General features: G+C 36.2%; 1 protein-coding gene and 1 long non-coding RNA gene across 2 annotated transcripts; one reads left to right on the top strand and one right to left on the bottom strand.

Annotated features, from left to right (window-relative positions):
* Nucleotides 1–6,397: 6,397 nt before the first annotated feature.
* LOC145107603 (putative boron transporter 2) lies at nucleotides 6,398–10,775 on the bottom strand. The gene is made up of 12 exons (XM_079044511.1): nucleotides 9,611–10,775; nucleotides 9,409–9,491; nucleotides 9,138–9,330; nucleotides 8,879–9,017; nucleotides 8,625–8,790; nucleotides 8,372–8,538; nucleotides 8,129–8,302; nucleotides 7,932–8,027; nucleotides 7,713–7,850; nucleotides 7,306–7,625; nucleotides 6,944–7,214; nucleotides 6,398–6,866 (listed from the first exon to the last, which is right to left on the bottom strand). The coding sequence occupies exons 1-12, from the start codon at nucleotides 9,712–9,714 to the stop codon at nucleotides 6,585–6,587; spliced, it is 2,133 nt and encodes a 710-aa protein (XP_078900637.1). The 5' UTR covers nucleotides 9,715–10,775; the 3' UTR covers nucleotides 6,398–6,584.
* LOC145107604 (uncharacterized) lies at nucleotides 7,042–7,899 on the top strand. The gene is made up of 2 exons (XR_013707901.1): nucleotides 7,042–7,173; nucleotides 7,271–7,899. It is a non-coding gene; the product is annotated as an uncharacterized LOC145107604 (long non-coding RNA).
* Nucleotides 10,776–19,326: the final 8,551 nt, after the last annotated feature.

Here is a 19,326-nt window from a genome sequence, read left to right as displayed (position 1 = left end):
TCCATCGGGATGGAATACCCCAGGTTGGGATGCCAATATATATATATATAACGGGTCCAATCATCCTTGGGATCGAATACCCTCGGGCCCAATCAACCATCGGGTTGGAATGCCCCCGGTCTGTTGGCTCACGCACATAGCAGTAAAGCCTCAACCACCAACAAATATGTGCACATATAACAGATAAGCATATAATCAGTCAACCGACAATCAGACAGATCTACAGATCCCTAAGCATAGCATAATCCTATATACAAGGATACAGATCTAATAGATCACTACAAAACGATAACGTACTATCACATAACAGGATATCTAATCCAATGGGCCGGCCTTGGTGCCTTCAACCCATAAGTAAAGTGAGGAAGACTCACCTCGAACACAGAAGCTCCCCAGAAGAAATCCTTAGCTGCTGCCCCGCCGGCTTTCCGAGCTATCAATACTAGAACTAGATAAAATCTTAGTTAATAGGCCAAAACCCTCAAGTTTGGCCCAAGGTCAAACTTGGTCAAAGTTAACGGTCAACGGAAGTCAAAGTCAACAAATCAAACTTTAGGCTGAGTACGCCCAACGTACTCAGCTTGTATGCATGACGTACTTGCCAACCAGAATCGAGACCCCATACGAGTACACACAGCGTACTCGAAGGTACGCCCGGTGTACCCGGCCAAATGGCAATTTTCCATTAAGTGCTTAATCTCTTAAGTCCTTTCATCCAACACTCAGATCTAGTCCCACAACATTTGTAAGTCTTAAAGTTTCCACCTTTATGAATTTCCATGTCTAGAAAAGGTCCAAAACCTAAAACCTTAACTTATTAATCCATTAAGACATCATGATACTCTCATGGAAGGTATAGAAGGATTAAGATTACATTTTTATGGATCCTAAAAGCTCCATAATGGATAAAGTTTCCAACTTTATCCATTAGAATGGTCCAAACCACCAAGATCTAGCCTTTAAGCATCAAATGGGACCAAAAGTGCATCTTTTTCAACTTAATCCATTAAATCCAAGTCTCCAACCTTCAGATTTGAATCACAATGATGTTTAGATGGATAGAGTTTCCAAATTTATCCATAACAAGGTCACAAACTTTCAAGATCTAAACTTTATGCACTAAAATAACCAAAAGCACATAACATCCAAAACTAGCTAAATCTAACAAATGCATCATCAAGATTCAAACTTTATACCTCTAGAAGATAGATCAAGGTGAACAAAGTCCAGATCTACAAGCTCCAATGCAACCAACACTTCTACAAGAAGTTCCTTCTTCTCCAAGGTGCACCATGCATACTCCAAAGCACTCAAAATAACCTTCTTTTAGCTCACAAGGCTCATCTAAGGTTAGGGTTTCATGAAAGGGGTGTTGGAGGGGTGGAGCCTAAGAATGGAGTGGGTTTGGGGGAGTTAAGGAGCTTAAATAGGGCTTAAACCATGAAAATAGGGTTTAGGCACTGATTGGGTATGCCCAGCGTACTCCTGGTACGCCCAGCGTACTCAGGATTCCATTAGTACGCCCAACGTACACCTTTTTGTACGCCCAACGTACTCAGCTTGGCCTAAAACCACCCAAACTTCAAACGGTCATAACTTCTTCGTTCTAACTCCGTTTTTGACGTTCTTCATATCCACGGAAAGGTATTGAGGAGCTCTACAACGCTATCTAATTAATTTTGACTTAAAACACATCGAACTAAAATCCATAATTCATAGAAGAAGTCTAAAACACTACATTCCCATTTTACCCTTTGACTCCAAAGTGCAAACCGAACTATTGGGTCACATATCTACATTACCCACATCCAAATGGGCCTAAATCTTACCTTTTCAAAGGACCTAATCCTTATGATGAATGCTCTTAGGGCCACAGCCTCGAATTAGGAATTGATTCGGACCAGGCCATTACATATAGCGAGCATCCATCATCTGTCTGAACCTGAATCGTATAGAGAAGCTGTTTTAGATCCTAATTGGCAGAATGTTATGGTTGAGGAACTCACTGCTCTTCATCAGAATCATACATGAGATTTGGTTTCCCTTCCTCCTGGGAAACATACGATAGGTTTCCGTTGGGTGTACAAGATAAAAACGAAACTTGATGGGTCTGTTGAGCGGTACAAGGCCAGACTTGTAGCAAAAGGGTATTCCCAACAGTACGGTTTTGACTACGAGGAGACATTTTCCCCAGTTGCAACGATGACGACAGTCTGTACTATGATTGCAGTTGCATCCGTTCGACAGTGGAAGATCTTTCAAATGGATGTCAAGAATGCATTTTTGAATGGTGACCTCCATGAAGAGGTTTATATGACTCCTCCCCCAGGAATTCAGCACTAGTCGGGTGAGGTTTGTCGGCTTCGCAAAGCTTTGTATGGTCTCAGGCAAGCCCCTCATGCTTGGTTTGAGAAATTCTCCACAGTGATTACCTCTCTTGGATTTATCCAGAGTAATCATGATTCTGCTTTGTTTATTAGATGCTCGAATACAGGACAAATTCTTTTGTCTTTATATGTGGATGACATGATTATTACTGGTGATGACCATGGTGGTATTGAGTCTTTGAAGCATGATCTAGCTTATCGATTTGCTATGAAGGATTTGGGCTTGCTGCGTTATTTATTGGGTATTGAGGTAGCTCAGTCTAAGAAAGGGTATCTTTTTTCTCAAACTAAATATATATCTGACTTGTTTACACGGGCGGGCCTCTCAGACAATCGGACTGTTGATACTCCTCTTGAAACCAATGCACGGTACTCTCCTACTGATGGTGTTCCTTTGTCCGATCCGAATCTTTATCGCACTGTTGTGGGAAGTTTGGTTTATCTCACATTTACTCGTCCAGATATTGCTCATGTTGTTCATGTTGTCAGTCAGTTTGTTACTACTCCTACCTCTGTTCATTGGGGAGCTGTACTCCGTATTCAGAGATATCTTCGTGGCACTCAGTTTCAGGCCCTCTTGTTTCCCTCGACGTCTTCTCTTGAGTTACGTGCCTATAGTGATGCTGATTGGGATGGCGATCGTCATGATCGTAAATCCACCACCGGATTTTTCATATTTCTTGGAGAGTCTTTCATTTCATGGAAGAGCAAGAAACAGGACGTTGTCTCTAGATCTTCAACGAAGGCTGAATATCATGCTATGGCTGTAACTACAGGTGAGATTATCTGGTTACGGTGGCTGCTTGCGGATATGGGAGTTCACATTTCTTCATCTACTCCCTTGCATTGTGATAACAAAAGTGCGATACAAATTATAATGAATTTTGTTTTCCATGAGCGGACGAAGCACATTGAGATTGATTGTCATTTTACCCGTCATCACCTACAGCTCGGGACCATATCACTTCCGTTTGTTTTATCAAACTTGAAGCTTGCGGATATTTTTACGAAGGCTCTATCGGCTTCTCGGTTTCGGTTCTTGTGTGACAAACTCTCAATGCTTATTGTTGTGGCATTGTGAGTTTGAGGGGGGATGTTAGCCTATATATTATTAGCCCACATGTTTATGGGTCATTTAGTCTTTAGCCCATTAGGGTTTTGTCTAGCTAGTATTTATATCCGCTTTATTCTTTGTAGCCTTCATGTTTTTTATTGATAATCTTGTAATTTCTTTCTATCATAATCATATGACAATATTATCAGGTTTGTGTCTAATCCCTATGTATCTAATGAGACAAATTGTTTTACGCATTTCCTTTATATGCAACATGTAGTCCATGTTAAAGAACATATATAAGACTTGGTTTATTAGTGTCGCTTTTGGTGAGTATTAGAAAGCTTCATATATTAGTTTTTTATGGTCCTGTTTTGGACATAGTTCCATTTGTTTTGTATGTTTGGACTGGAGTTTTGTATGGTACTCAACATTATTGAAAATAATGCCTCACATTGCATGCTAGTAACTATGATTATTTTTTGGTGTTACAGTAATTCCTCAAAACATGTGCTTTAGTGTCACCTCCTAGAATGATCTTACATATTTTCCCTTCAAAGTGATTGAAATTATGTATTTATAGCCTTTATAATAAAGTCACATTTAAACACGGCTTTTGTTGATGTCATGGTACTTTGACTTGGACGTAGGTCTATATGTTGGCATAGGGTTAAACTTAAATGCTTGACCACTGTGTCCGAGTAGTCTGTCACTACGGGTATGTCGTGTTTCAAACTACTTTATATTTTGAGAGACCATCTTAAACCACTTTTACAAACATTGCTAAGGTTCTTTACGCCACAAATCCACAAAACGTCCTTGAAATGCATTTGTCTAGTCTCTCAACTCAATTTTGACAATATACTTTGCAACCCATACCATTTTCCCTTACAAGTTGGTTGATTAACAAGAAAAAATACTCGACCATCATTGATACACCACATATCTCTATTTCTCACTAATATATTGTACTTGTAATCATGAAAATTTATCCCACGTCTCAAAATATGTACATTTACGACCACGTATAATCTAACACTAACTACTAGTATTCCAACAAGTATACAAAATATTAGGTGTTAAGAGTCTGAAAACTGGTTTTTGGCTCTCTAGACTCCGATTACTCATTGGACATGTTAATCAAAATTTCCAGCCCTCGGCCACCTTGTTGTACCAAAATCCAGAACCCCGATCTATGTTGCACCCAAAATCCTAATCTATGCATACAAATGAAGAGCAAATGTTTTAATTTTTATTTTTTCATTTCATGCTTGCTTTTTGATATTCTGATTCAATATGATTTTGTCATCTAACTTTTTTTTTGAAAGAGAATTGTCATCTAACTTTTAGGATTATTAAAGAACGATTTCAATGAGATAAATGACTATAATTATAATTTATATGAACTTCCCGATTGGATCATTAGACAATCAAAAGATGAAAAAGATACAAAACTGTCATTTTGATGACTATCCACACAATAAAATATAGTTAGAGTCCATATCCATAATTTACTTAGGAAATTATTTTACGTAATCTAATGAAACGTGTCAAAGACATTAAAATCATCTTTTATCCACTAAGGGACCAAACCATTTGATAAACATGAAAAGATAATTCAAACTAACATCCAAAACATAGTCTTAATTTTACTTTTTCTTCATAAATTTTGAGATGCTTTCGTTGTCCAAAACATTTTATAAGCTATACTTTGGGTGTATCTACAATTAAGGTCGTACTTTTATTATGGCCACATTTTGTATTTTATATCTCTTTATTAATATCTAAGTTATGTATTTTAAATTATCATAAAGAAAAAGTCTTAACTAATTGAATATCATATCTTCATTCATATTTCTATAAACCGTATACAAGATAAAGTTTACAATGACCGAAACAGATATTGTATTTTACATTTTTTGTAACATTAAAGAGAAACATGGTATACTATAGGGACAAACTATATGGTAGGGTCCCAAAAAGTGATTATAGATGGTCACTTAGCGATTTGTTTCACAAAAAAGAAGCCACGAATATATATTAAAGAACATAAGGGTACAAGTTGAGCTAGTTGATAATATGTAGTGGAATGAATCCTTTGTATTCCACTAACAAATGTACCCTCATTTATCAAATCATTCAACTAAAACTTTTGGTGGGGATTGAATGGTATTATTCATTATGATGCACAAGGGGTTCAATCAAAGATGAATCATGGTACAGTTTTGTTGAAAAAGAACATCGATCAAAAACATTTCATTTTGTTATAGCAACAAAAGAATGGTAAAGTACATACCATTGCACCTTTCAATTCATCCCAAGCCACTTGAAGGGCCACCTCCATGTCCCTTTTCCAAGTTCATCATTTCAATAGATGGTGATGTTACATTTTGTATCTTTCTGTCTGCTTTTAGTGATATGAAATAAAAAAAAAGAAAACATATTATCTTGAGATAAAGTTCGGTTTAATGAAAAGGAAATGTAGTAGTACAAGCTTTTTACTAGTTGTGTAGTGTCTTCCTCCCTTTTGTATATAATTGGACTTTGATGTTATTCCTCTTAAGGTAACAAAACACCATTTATCTCGAAATAAACCGAGTATTCATGATCTTATATTGGCATGTCGATGTTTAACAAGTCACTAAACATATAATATATTTTCAGTTACATCATTGAAGAAAGTTTTAACCGAGTAAACCGTTATTCACTTCTACATGGCATCTACTAAACATGTTTTGCTAGCAAGATGCCATAGGATTGAATGCATGTTTACCCTTTTAAAATTTTCTTTAATTATGTAATTGAAAACACTTTAAATGTTTAGTGACCTATGATTGGCGACTCAAGCAACAACATTGGAATAGTTGATGGGTATTACATGACTTTAGCCCTTTTTTTAGGTTCAAGAAGGTCATAACATGAATCTTAATCCAAATATCCAAATACAAAGTGCATATAGTATTCATATATAAAAGTTTTATTCCATTATAAATTTGGTAATATGTTTTCTGCCCACCTATGCATACATACATGAAATTAGATAATAAAGAGACAATGTACACTCTTTCCACAAAGTACATACATTATAAAGAAACATAACACCTACAAAACCATGATTTGAACATAAGCACACAACTAATTTTTTAGCAAGACGATGAACCATTACTGGTTTGACCAAGGATAGATGAACGTGGACTTGGAGTTTTCTTGATTTGTAGTCCCCTTAACTCGTTTAAATGTGGACTATAAACCCTTTGTGCGAGACATGGACTATACATAGGCTTCATATCTTGTATTGGAGTTTGGGTCAAACTTGTTATCTTTAGACTGCTTGTGTGGCGTATCTCTCCTCGGCTTCTTGTTATAATTCCATCGAGTACTTCTGCACTATCCACTTGGGTAGTTCTTGCTGGAGTCTCATCGTCCTGCAACCATTTGGCATAAATTGTTTAGATCTTTTATGATTTTATTATTGTTTAGTTGACTTTCATGTTTGACTTACACCGAAGGCCATATTGTAAGGTGTGGCTGAGGCTTCTTCATATTCAGCTGCATCTAAATCTTGAAGATGAGCACCTTTAAAAAACTTAGGAAGCAAATATTGCCTCGCAGGAACAAGAAGCATGATCAAAAGTGGGAAAAGAACACCAGCAATCGGAATCCACGTTATGCCAAAACACGCAAATAAGTAAGCCGTCTGAAACAATGTGAAAGCAGCAACAGTCTTGAAAGGTACAGTTTCCACAAACGTCGCATGATGTTCTTCCAAAACCCTAATCGAAATTTTCATTTCCCAAATTGCTAATCAATCGCAAAATCATAATTACAGCATTTGAAATTTTCGAAATCGGCTGAAAAACTTACTTGTATCTTCGACTTGGAGCAGTGAAAAGCAATAAAATCCGCTCCCAAAATTGATTCCCCGGTAAACTCTCGATCGCCATGAAAGCAAAATACCCCCAAAGAACTGAAGTCGGGATCTTTTTAAGAACAGGCATCGCAGCAACACACGCACCTACCATTAACGCTTGTAGCACATTGCTAAGTCGTTGTTCTTTCACTTCAACATGTAAAAGATCATCGACATCTTTATCGACATCAAATACAGTCTCATCAACTGGTGCGTTTATGTAACCACTACTCGATGCTTGCTGAATTGTCGACTCTTTTAGCTCTTTCAGTCCCTGTTTGAAATGAAATTATTCAAATTAATGAATGGAGAACATACAAGAAGACTCTGTTTACAACTGTATTTGATAAAGATTGTTTACCAGACTTGATGGATTTTGATAAACGAGTGGAGTCTGCATTTCGTTGTATGCTTGTTGCATGTCCTCGTATAGCTCACTCAAGTTTGAACTTTTGTTTATACTTTTTCGAGCAGTGTCCACAAGTTTCCTTCGTAGAAGCTGTTTCAAATGGACATAAAGTATTATGAAAATTTCAACATTTTCTTTAGTTTGAATAATAATAATAATAATAAGATGTACCTGATGTTTTAGAGTGGCTAAGCTCTTTGTATGCATTGGAGATTGTGGAATAACTCCATTTGCAGGAGGAATGCCAATTAGCCCACATAGAATAGTCTGATTGACACAAAAAAAAAAAAAAAAAAAAAAAAAAAAAAAAAAGAACACTAAAAAACAATGTTTCTATGATCTTGGACAATTAAAGCAATGATCTTTACCAGAAAGCCCAAAAGAAGGAGATCATAATGATATGAAGAAGGTTTCTTTAAATTGAACTCTTTTTGTTGAGCAAGTTGAGATGCAACACTATGATCAAAATAGTAAAGCACTGCAATCATGGTTGCTGGAATAAAAGCTCCAACAATATAAACAGGAGGCACCTTCAACATTTCCTGCAGGAAATTTAAGTATCAAAGTATAAAATTTGAATTTTATAAAAGAAAAAAAGATTTTTTTTATACCTTGGCAACAGTCCAGTTTGTATATGCACCAGGAGACCATGGATTGGGGCTGAAAAGCCGCCTTGGGATCCCATTTGGGACATCATTAACTGGCATATATGAAACACCAGTCCAAACAACCACCATAAAAGGGACACCATAATCCGCAATCAATCCACGTAACCATCCTTTAAACATTAATTAAAACAGAAGGTGAAATACATAAACAGTGAAAGCAGATACTAGCAATAAAGCAGACTCCTTCAAGTCTGACCTGTTCCATAACGCCATGACCTTGCTTTGCGACTCTTCAAAGCAGTAATAAGAAGACCGAAGGACAAAACCAGTGCAAACATTCCATTCCCAAATCGCCAAGAAGGTTGAAAAGCAGGTTGATTTGGATCCTCACTTTTTGGAATACCAAACTCCTCCACAACTCCCTATCAAATACAATTTGTGTATATCATATTAGCAAATTTGTATTCGAAAAAGTTTGTGTGAAATGAATGGAAGAATAGTGATACTCACTTTAATAGCCTGTTGCATGAATAGCATTGCGATTAGAAGACCAAACAACTCACCAGCTACACGTGTGAATCTATTGATAATTGAGCAGGCACCCAGAATAGAAAGCAAAATCAGCAAAAAAGCAGTCCAAACGCAAACCCTGTTCTCATTCAGATTATGTAACTTAAATTAATACTTTTTTTTTTTTTTTTTTTAAGTTAAGTGATAAAAAGTTTTTAAAGTGGATCCTGATCATATGAATAATAAAGGCAGAAAGTACCATCCAGACCAAGCTAGAAAAAGGGGTTGCCCTAAATCCTTTTGATCTTTTGCAAACTTGAACATAAACGTGTACATCAACACTGTTGGCTCTGCAACTCCTAGAATAAGCAGTGGTTGTCCTCCAACTATAGCATGTATGATGCCACATATTGCTGTTGATGCTAGAGTTTGAACTGCAGTTAGACTACCCTCTGTAACAATATAAGCAATCATAAAGATTTATGTTAACAAAATCATAAAATTTTGAACACTAGAAAAAGTTTCCAAACCCGTGTCTCTTTCTAGTTGTTCCCCAAAAGATATAACTGGAATTGCTGAAGCAAAGAAGATGTAAGTTGTTGGAGCTAATATCCTGATCATGAAAATGTAAGAATCATCATTTTAGAGCTACCACATCAAATGTAAGTTATATTCACAAGAATTTAAAATGTAACAATAAAATGAGGTATTGAAGAATTAAGAATAAAAAACCTGATTCCCGCACGGATGCCACCTGTCCAGTCTTGCTTGTAGCACAGTAGTCTGGCTTTGAGATCTTTCTTGATTCCACGAAAGGGAACAAATGTTTCTTCCATGATGAATGTTTCTCTTTTTTGAAAAACAAACTTGAAATAGGAATGGCAACAATAAAAAGTTGAAGGCTGATACTATTACTAATAACTCAAAACAAACGAATGCGTCTAGAAATGGGCAGAAACAAAAGGAGTTTTACTTCATTGTGATGGTTGAAATCTTTTGTTGAATTAGTAAGTTTGGTGTATATGACTATAAGGATCACCCCTGATGAAGCTCATGATAGTAAAAATCTATATACACTTGCTGATGATTACATCTTGGGGGTTCATAAAAGAATGAATATAAAAGGTTTTGGTAAGAATATCAGAAGAATAAATTAGTGATGAATGTGAACTAGATGAAGGTGGACTTCCCTATTTAAACTCCATAGGCAAATGAGAGGGAAAGTTACTAACGAAAAGAATTCATCAACATATCCTCCATTCACAAAAATCTCAATTTAAGTTTGATCCATCGGAAGAACATAATCCATCATCTTTCTAAACTCTTGTTCTTGGAGGCAAATCATCGAACAGTAACAATGCAATATCAACCAGCGTACGAATTACATGTCTGTAAATCAAATCGCGGGATATCTGAAACCTCAAAGAAGTTCAAAAACTGACCACTGCCAAAACCCGAATTTAGCGTACACCCATTTATCAAAGAGGAACGCAAACTGATCTAAAGCAGTTTGAAGCAAATGGGTATTGCCAGAATTGAAGTAGGCTCTATTCTTGGGGTGAAATTAGCGAGAACTCATGATGAAAATACGGAAAAGGAAGATTCACATGAGTATTGCTAATGGACAATAGCTAAAGAGAGAAAATGATGAACAAATTACTTACTTTGCTCTTACATTATAATACGAAGAAGAAAAGACGAGTTTAAGTTGAACAGGCAAGTTCAAGAACAGAAAAGCATGCGTTCACATAACTTTCGAATCTACATGAATTTGAAATGTACCCAACTGAATTGAACAGGTAGAGAGAGATATTAGAGGTAGTTAGGGGAAGAAATTGAGAGAAAGAGAGAGAATGAGATCGATTTTGGCGTGAATGAGAGATATAGTGTGTGGTGAGTAAGCATAAATAAACACTTCGTCCTGCTCAAGACAAAATAAACTACACAAAAACACATAACTCGTACATGAGAACGAAAGGGACACAAGAAAAATATGTATAGACTAAAAGAATATTGTATTTCAATTTTTCAAAATATAGTATTTTTCTAGGACCATTTAATTCAAAACACCAAAAAAATATCTTAAGATATTAAGAAAATTTAGACCAAGTTTAAAATATCAAAGAAAAAATGTTTAAAATATATAAATAATCTACTGATTTATGATTTATATGTGAAAGTAAAAATTTTTGTTTTTATCTTTTCTCCGTGTCTATGTTTATGGGATACATTTGTTCGAGTTTTAAATTAAGTTTTCAAGTTGATAATGATGTATTTATATTAAAGCTATGTTTGTCGTATGTTAGCTAATAAGCTAATTTATTATTATTTATTATTATTATTTTTAAGTTATCACGTTTAACAAACAAAAAATAGTTTATAAGTTAGATTTTTAAAAAGCTGCTTTAACTAATTTTTCAGCAGCTTTTATAAAAAATTTCAGATATACCCTTAATATATATATATATATATATATATATATATATATATATATATATATTTCATTTTATGTCATTTTATATTTTTCAGCTAGCGTATCAATTACTTTTACCAAACGACATTTTTTACCAACTAGTTTTTCAGTCATTAGTTAATTTTTCATATAACAACAACATTTCAGCTATCAACTAACTTTTCAGCTACTATATCAAATATAGCTTAAAACAATATAAACTTTATTAGTATCATGGGTAATGTATCGTATTTTTATAAGGTCATATAATTACATGACATGCGAGGTGCATGTTGCTGACTTGGACACCCTGTAGGTTTGGTGATGAGTTGTGGCGTAAAGGTTTGTGGCCTTATATATATATATATATATATATATATATATATATATATATATATATATATATATATATATAGAGAGAGAGAGAGAGAGAGAGAGAGAGCTAGGTTCAAATTTGGATTAACATCTATTGTGCGGACGTGTGGACAATGCTATTATGTGATAATGACAAAGAAAATATGTTGTTTGATAATATGAATACGTTTAATCTTACATAACTATTGTCATTATCACACATTCTCACTAATTAAATCGTCTATAAGATTATTATAGACTTTTTATTATTATGCTCATTCTGTCAGAATGTTGTCAGGATGTTTGTTGAGTCGTATTCTGTAAGAATGAAAATGAGTGAAAAATGATGTTTGAGAACAAAAATAAATAAGAATTATTGAGAATTGATTAAAATGACGATATTTATGTGAGGTTGAACGTATTCACATTAATAAACAACTTATTTTCTTAGTGATTCTCATAGAATAACATTGTCCACACGTCCGCACAATAGTTGTCCATCCACATTATAACCTAGCCCTATATATATATATATATATATATATATATATATATATATATATATATATATATATAATTAAAAAGATCAACTAATGATTCTGATGATAATAAAAACTTTCCCAAATTTAAAAGATTTGTTTATGGATAAAATCTAATTTGCATTCTAATCAAAATTATTGATTATTTCATTTTGACATTATAAAATCATTTATACATTCACATAATATTTATCATTCACACACACGTGTGTATATATATATATATATATATATATATATATATATATATATATATATATATATATATATATGAACTACAAAAAGTTAGGAACTCTAAAAAAATCATTTGAAGTTACTAAACCATGAATAAAGACAATTTATCTAAAAAAGATCCCTACCATTCACCTAAAAAAGACGAAGGGGTCTGATTATATGAGTTAGAATCATCTTTTTTAGTTTTTTTTTTATTATTTTTGATAAAAAAAAAGGGCAAAATTAACATTTTCACAAACTAGATAAGATAGTATTCACAATTTAATGCACCTTTGTAACATCTCAAAATTCAGACATTTTTTTTCAAAATCGAAGTATAATAAAGTCTTAATAAAACATAGATCCCAATTAATTATATCAAATCCAATTGTTTAAGTCAAACAAATCTCATCATATTATCCTACCAAACCATAATAGCATCAAGATGCGGAAGCATAAATATTGTTGTAACACTCCAAAAATCACAATAAATTTAAAATTTTCAAACCAACCATTAATCAATATTGTTTACAAAAAGAGTCATTGTTTCAAAAGTCATTATTCAAATTGGAGTTTTCCCAAGACCCAATGACATAAAACAGGAAACTGTGTACGATCATGCCTTTGCCTTTCCATGATCCTCTGAAGTACCTGAAACGATAAACTAAAAACTGTAAGCCAAAGCTTAGCGAGTTCCCCCATAGTACCAGCACACCACATATCAAATAAGCATACAAATATGAACAGCCAGCCTGACTGGACCGCCTCGCAGGGCCTACAACCTATCTGGACCGCTTTACGAGCCTTCGACATAACTGTACCGCCTCGTAGGGCCTACATCCTTTTCGGACCGCTCCATGGGCCGCTGAACTAACTGGACCGCCTCGCAGGGCCTACAGCCTATCCAGTCGTCCCCGGGTGTCTTGGCCTACAACACAAAGCAGGACCGCTTCAACCCAACACAACATGTCGACATATACAACAAATAAACATAAACACAGAATCAACAAATATAGATAATCATACGGATCTACTAAACAACTACAAACTATCATATCACTATCCTGACCAGGTTAAATAATCTAGTGGGCCGACATTGGTGCCTTTGATCGATGGGTATAGTGAGGAAAACTCACATCTCAGTCTGAATACAGTCTGAAATAAATCCCTGCTCCGACAACCGGCTCTACTCGACTCCTAAATATCAAAACATTTCCCATTCTAAATTAATAAAAATTTTCCCAAAATACCCTTGGTCAAAACTAGTCGAAATGAACAAAGTCCATTGAGTCAACCCAACCGAGTCAACCCTGCCGAGTTAACTCGAGCCTCGTATGCAGGGCGTACTTTGGGAGTATGCGGGGCATACTCGAGTCCGAGGCATCGGGGCTCAACCTGCGTACGCACAGTGTACCCTTTTGGTACGTCCAACGTACGCACATGTTGCTTCTTAACCCATTAAGAGCTGAATATTGCGACTTTTTACATCCAAATGCAGATCCAAGGCTAAAATACCACTGAGAGTCATGAAGTTTCCAACATTATGACTTTGCATGCCCATTAAGTGCTTAATACACCAAAATCCCTACTTCTTAACACCTTAAGACCTTCTAGAGCATGCATGGGGAAGAACTAAGAATTAAGACAACATTTTATGACTCAAGACCCCTCATTGGGTCTGAAAGGACAACTAATTTGATCAAGAGCATGCCATGCTCAAGAATCACAAAGGTTGGGGACCAAAAATACCCTAAATGGAGGAATATCTAGATCTACATGAAAGGATGATCAAGCTAGGAGCTTTTTACCTCCTGGAGGTTGCTAGCAAGTAGGGAATCCCAGATCCAAGCTCCAAAGTCCTTCTACCACCTTCTTCTTCTTCTTCAAGAACACCACCAAAACACACAAATGAGCTCAAAATGCACTCTTCTCACTTGGGGTTAGCTAGAGGGACAAAATTTGGATGGAGGCTGATTAGGGTGAAGGTCTTGGGGCCATAACGTTGTTTAAATAGGGTCCAAACCCTATAGGGTTTGCAACCCTCGCACGTACGCCCTGCGTACGCGATGTACGCCCAGCGTACAAGGCCCCACGCAGGTACGCCTTGCATACAAAGTGTACGCCCAGCGTACTAAGGCTTCGGTCAAAATTACTAAAATGCCACTTTGAGCCATTTTGCAATCCTCTTCATGCACAAGGGCCAAAAATGCAATATTCTTCACATATAAGGTTTAAATCGAAGTTACCTCATCAACAAGATGTTACAATTCTCCCCCTCTTGGACTAGACTTCGTCTTTAAAGTTTGATGCTGTGAATAACTCAGGATAATGCTCCTGTATCTCCGCTTCCGGTTCCTAGGTCCACTCGGAGCCTTTCCGATGTTGCCACTGAACCTTTACTAAAGGTATCTCCTTGTTGCGTATGACCTTCATCTTTCTCTCCATCACTGCCACCGGCCTCTCAATATAATTCAGGAGCTTATCGACCTGAATATCATCCAAAGGGATCACTGCCTCATCGTCCAACACACACTTACAAAACTACGAAACATGGAAAGTGTTGTGGATCTGACTGAGCTCACTCGACAAATCCCAACCGGTAGGCCACCCTGCCTACCATGGCGATCACACGAAACGGTCCAATATACCGAGGACCCAATTTTCCCCTATTCTTGAAGCGTATCACACCCTTCCAGGGTGAGACCTTCAGTAGTACCATATCGCTGACCTGAAACTCAAACTTTGATCGACGTCGGTCGGCATAGCTCTTCTGCCGAATCTGAGTTGTCTGTAATCTCTGCCTGATATGTTGGATGAGCTCTGTAGTCTGGAGGACCACCCCAGTCCTCCCCATGACTCTATGACCAACCTCCCCCCAATAAACCGGGGTACGACATCTCCGACCATACAAAAGCCCGAAGGTCGGTGCACCACTGCTGGAGTGATAGCTGTTGTTGTAGGAAAACTCTGCAAGAGGTAGGTAGGAATCCCAACTCCCACCAAAATCTATGACACAAGCTCGCAACATATCCTCAAGTGTCTGTATGGTCCGATCACTCTGGCCGTCGGTCTACGGATGATAAGAAGTGTTGAAATGTAGCCTCGTACCCAGTTCCTCATGGAACTTCTGCCAGAATCGGGAAGTGAACCGAACATCTCGATATGATATAATGGAAACCGGAACCCCATGAGGAGCAACAATCTCATGAACATACACATCGGCCAACTTCTCGGCCAAGGAGCTCTCCCAGATCGCCAAAAAGTGGGCACTCTTGGTCAATCGATCCACGATGACCCAGATAGCATCAAAACCATTGGCAGTCTTCGGTAGCTTGGTGATAAAATCCATGGTGATCTATTCTCATTTCCACATGGGAACCTTCAAAGGCTGCAGCTTGGCATGCGGCCTCTAATGCTTGGCCTTGACCATCCTACATGTCAAGAACCTCTCAAATCCCGATACATCTTGGTGGCTCCCTGGAAAAAATAAAAAACAAGACATATGCGACTCCTCCAAAACTATCTGTTTGAACCCGCCAGAAACCGGAATCCAGACCCGACCACACCGGGTCAACAATCCCCGACTATCGGTGAAAAATCTATCGATCTCGCCCCTGATCCTTTCTTGTTTCCAGTTCTCCTTCTTGACTCCTTCTTCTTGTGCCCATCTGATCAAATCCAACAGTAGAGAATAAATGGATATCCTCATACACATATCCCCAGCTGAAGATCCAGCCGACTTGCGGCTCAAAGTGTCACACCCCCAAACTAGAACGACGGAAACGTCCGGGGGCGGATGACGTCATGCTCAGTATCACAACAAATGTAGAATAGTAAAACAAGCAACAACATCCATTGCATTAATATTAAAGTGTTTACATTGTATTCGAATCACATATGATTGACTCCAAAAGTAAATAACAAAACATAGACATGAAGCTACTATGCTCCATCTTCTGAATCCCTGTGCGTGTACCTGTCTACTAGTTTCCTGAGAATACAAGTGATTTTGAAAGTGTATCAACATTTAAGTTGGTGAGTTCATAAGTGTTTTGTTTTGGAAAGCATGTTCTTTGTTCCTTGAAAGCCTTAGTATGTTCCTCCAGAAAATCCAATATTTTCTGATGTAAATCTAATGTAAGAAAAATGTAACCTAAGTTCCTTCTACAATCAACTAGTAGATACAAGTGATATACAATATAGATCGAACAGACAGTCGATTGTGTGGTTCTGCCCTAAGCCCACAACCAAACAAGGAACAGGAAATGAGGCGGAATCCACACATTCCACTGTTTGTCGGATCTACATTGTATGTAACCCTGGCGTATACACTAGGTAATCACAGAGTTAACGTTGTTGGTCCTTTTTGAATGACATCTAAATTGTACTTAGAAAGTAATGTAAAACTGTTGTATTTGTATGTAATCGTTTGTGTATGTATGTACTTTGTTAAACGTTCCATCCGAAAAGTATATGTTTATACTAGAAAATAGTATGTTGTACTTGTATGTTATGACCTGACCCATACCTATTTCCCCTATGATTTCTTAGTGTATACGGATTTTATATATATATATATATATATATATATATATATATATATATATATATATATATATATATATATATATATATAACTAAGATCGAATAGACATTATAATGGGTGAATCTGCTCTAAGCCCACAACCAAACAAGTAACAGGAAATGAAGCGGAAAGCACACAGACTAATGCCTATCGGATCCTATTGATATATAATCCTGATGTATGAGCCAAGGAATCATAAAGTTAGCATTATAGGTCCCCTTTAAACTGTATGTTCATGTTACTAGAAAAGTTGTGTGGTGTAGTTCTATTGTTTAGTAAAACTGCTTGAAGTTATGAAATCCCATAATCTAAACGCCTTAGTTGATACTATCGTGAGTTTTATATAACCATACTTAATTGGACCGGTTAAACACGACGTCGAAAAAGGTATGACATTCGTCGCCCGTGGACCTGGCGGTCCCACTGTAGCTAACAGTAAGGTGCGGGATTGTCAGTCCCGTATAGATCTATACACAAACTCACGCTCTCCCTCCAGGAGACTCTGGTTATTAATTATAAGACTTAGAAGCATGTACCCTGATGGGTACGACCAAGTAGTACCTCACAACTCTGTATAACTAGAAACGAAGAGAATACTAATGTTCTTTTGTGCTTGAAAATGTACAAATTACATTGTACTAGTAGTGTACAATAATTATACTTTAAATAATCGTTTTAGTATGATATTCATGACTTAGTAAAATAGTATTAATGTTCCCTAAACTATACCTATTATAGTTTCATGTATGTTCTTTATGAAAGCAGAATCTTAGTAATTTAACAATTTATATAACACAATGAAATAATTTGAGAATGAAAACTTTTACATCTACATGTTAACAAAAAGGGGTAATTCTTTATTTAAATAAGTTTCGTGTTTCAATATATGTATAAAACATATATAATTGAGATCAAACAGACAGTCGGACAAATGGTTCAAACTGTAGTCCACAACCAGACAAGGAACGGGAGATAAGGTAGAAAACATCAGTCCTAAGTCTGTTGAATTTTAATTATATATCTTTATATATATATATATATATAAACATGTATTTCAGTAAATAAAAGAGTAAAACAACTTAAGTAGTTTGAAAACACTTTTTACAATAGTTTAAATCAGTTGAAATAGCTTGAAATATTTTTAACACTGTTTCAAAATTATTTGAATGATAACACAAGATTTCCTTGTGTTTTTACTTGTATTCCCCCCTAAAACATTGAAACATGGTAAAAAAACGTAGGGGTATGAACTCACCTTATGGGAGTGCTTCGATAGAAGGTTCGATATAGGATGTTATTTCCACAAGTGAAGTCCCGTAGCAAAACCGAGTCCTAATTAGCATTATATGTAATATATATGTATAAAATTAGTGTATATAAACATAATAGTGATACGGAAATGGACTAATTAGTAAGCTTTACTTACTATAAGAGTGTTAGAAGCAAAATGGATGGCTGATTGGAGTTTACGGCCAGAAGAGGTTGAAGTTCTTGGGTTTCCGGCCACCTTAAAGTATGTGTTCTTGGTGTTCTTGGTGAAACCAAGAAGATTCAAGGGTTTTCGGCCCAAATTATGGAGATTGGAAGTGTTTGTAAATTGATTACAAGATCAAGGTATGATCCTTGCAAGATACTAAGTTGAATTCAAGAGAATTTCACATGAAATTCAAGAAAGGAAGAAGTTTCTCATGTTCTTGAGGAGAGAGGAGGTTTTCGGTTGATGATACTTGAGAGAGATTTCTTGAGTTTTTGGCTGGGAAGTGTATAATGAAGGAAAAATCAGTCATACATATATATATATATATATATATATATATATATATATACATAAAAGATTGTGGCCGAGAACACCTTCCGAGGAGATAAGATCTTCGGGTTTACGGCTGCGAAGGGTTCACGGTTGTGAAGGGTTCACGGTTGTGAACCTCGTTTGCGGCCGTGAACCCCGTTTGCGGTCCGAGGGTTTACCACCCAAGCGAAGGTTTGCGGCTCGGATGAAGGAGGCTACGAAGGCTGTTTGTGGTTCGTGCGAAGCTTTTCAGACTTTGGATGTTTTTTCTTCTTAATTTTAACAACACTTTTACCAAGTGTTTAAATGTATCAAAGAGATTAATTTAACTTTATTAATTTAACAAAGCACTAAGTTTTACTTTTATTTGACGGATTTGACTTGAGTTGACTTTTACAATGTAGAAAATAACGGGATGTTACATTATCCCCCCGTTAGAGGGAATTTCGTCCCGAAATTCAAATTCTGAGTGTCTACTAGGAACTAAGAAAGAGGTAAGTATTTCTGTTCTATCTG

The sequence above is a fragment of the Lactuca virosa genome, chromosome 4, assembly GCF_052849685.1.
Source record: "Lactuca virosa cultivar CGN04683 chromosome 4, Lactuca_virosa_CGN04683_v6, whole genome shotgun sequence".
Taxonomy (NCBI): Eukaryota; Viridiplantae; Streptophyta; class Magnoliopsida; order Asterales; family Asteraceae; genus Lactuca; species Lactuca virosa.
The sequence above is the reverse complement of the archived record's forward strand: the minus strand, read 5'-3'. Positions and strand labels throughout refer to the sequence as shown.

What these genes read in the sequence shown, in the direction of transcription:
- LOC145107603 (XM_079044511.1), bottom strand. Translation starts at nt 9,714, where the DNA reads ATGGAAGAAACATTTGTTCCCTTTCGTGGAATCAAGAAAGATCTCAAA. An exon ending in ACAACTAGAAAGAGACACGG is followed by an intron (nt 9,331 to 9,408) that starts GTTTGGAAACTT and finishes ATATTGTTACAG; the next exon opens with AGGGTAGTCTAACTGCAGTT. An exon ending in CTTACAATATGGCCTTCGGT is followed by an intron (nt 6,867 to 6,943) that starts GTAAGTCAAACA and finishes AAATGGTTGCAG; the next exon opens with GACGATGAGACTCCAGCAAG.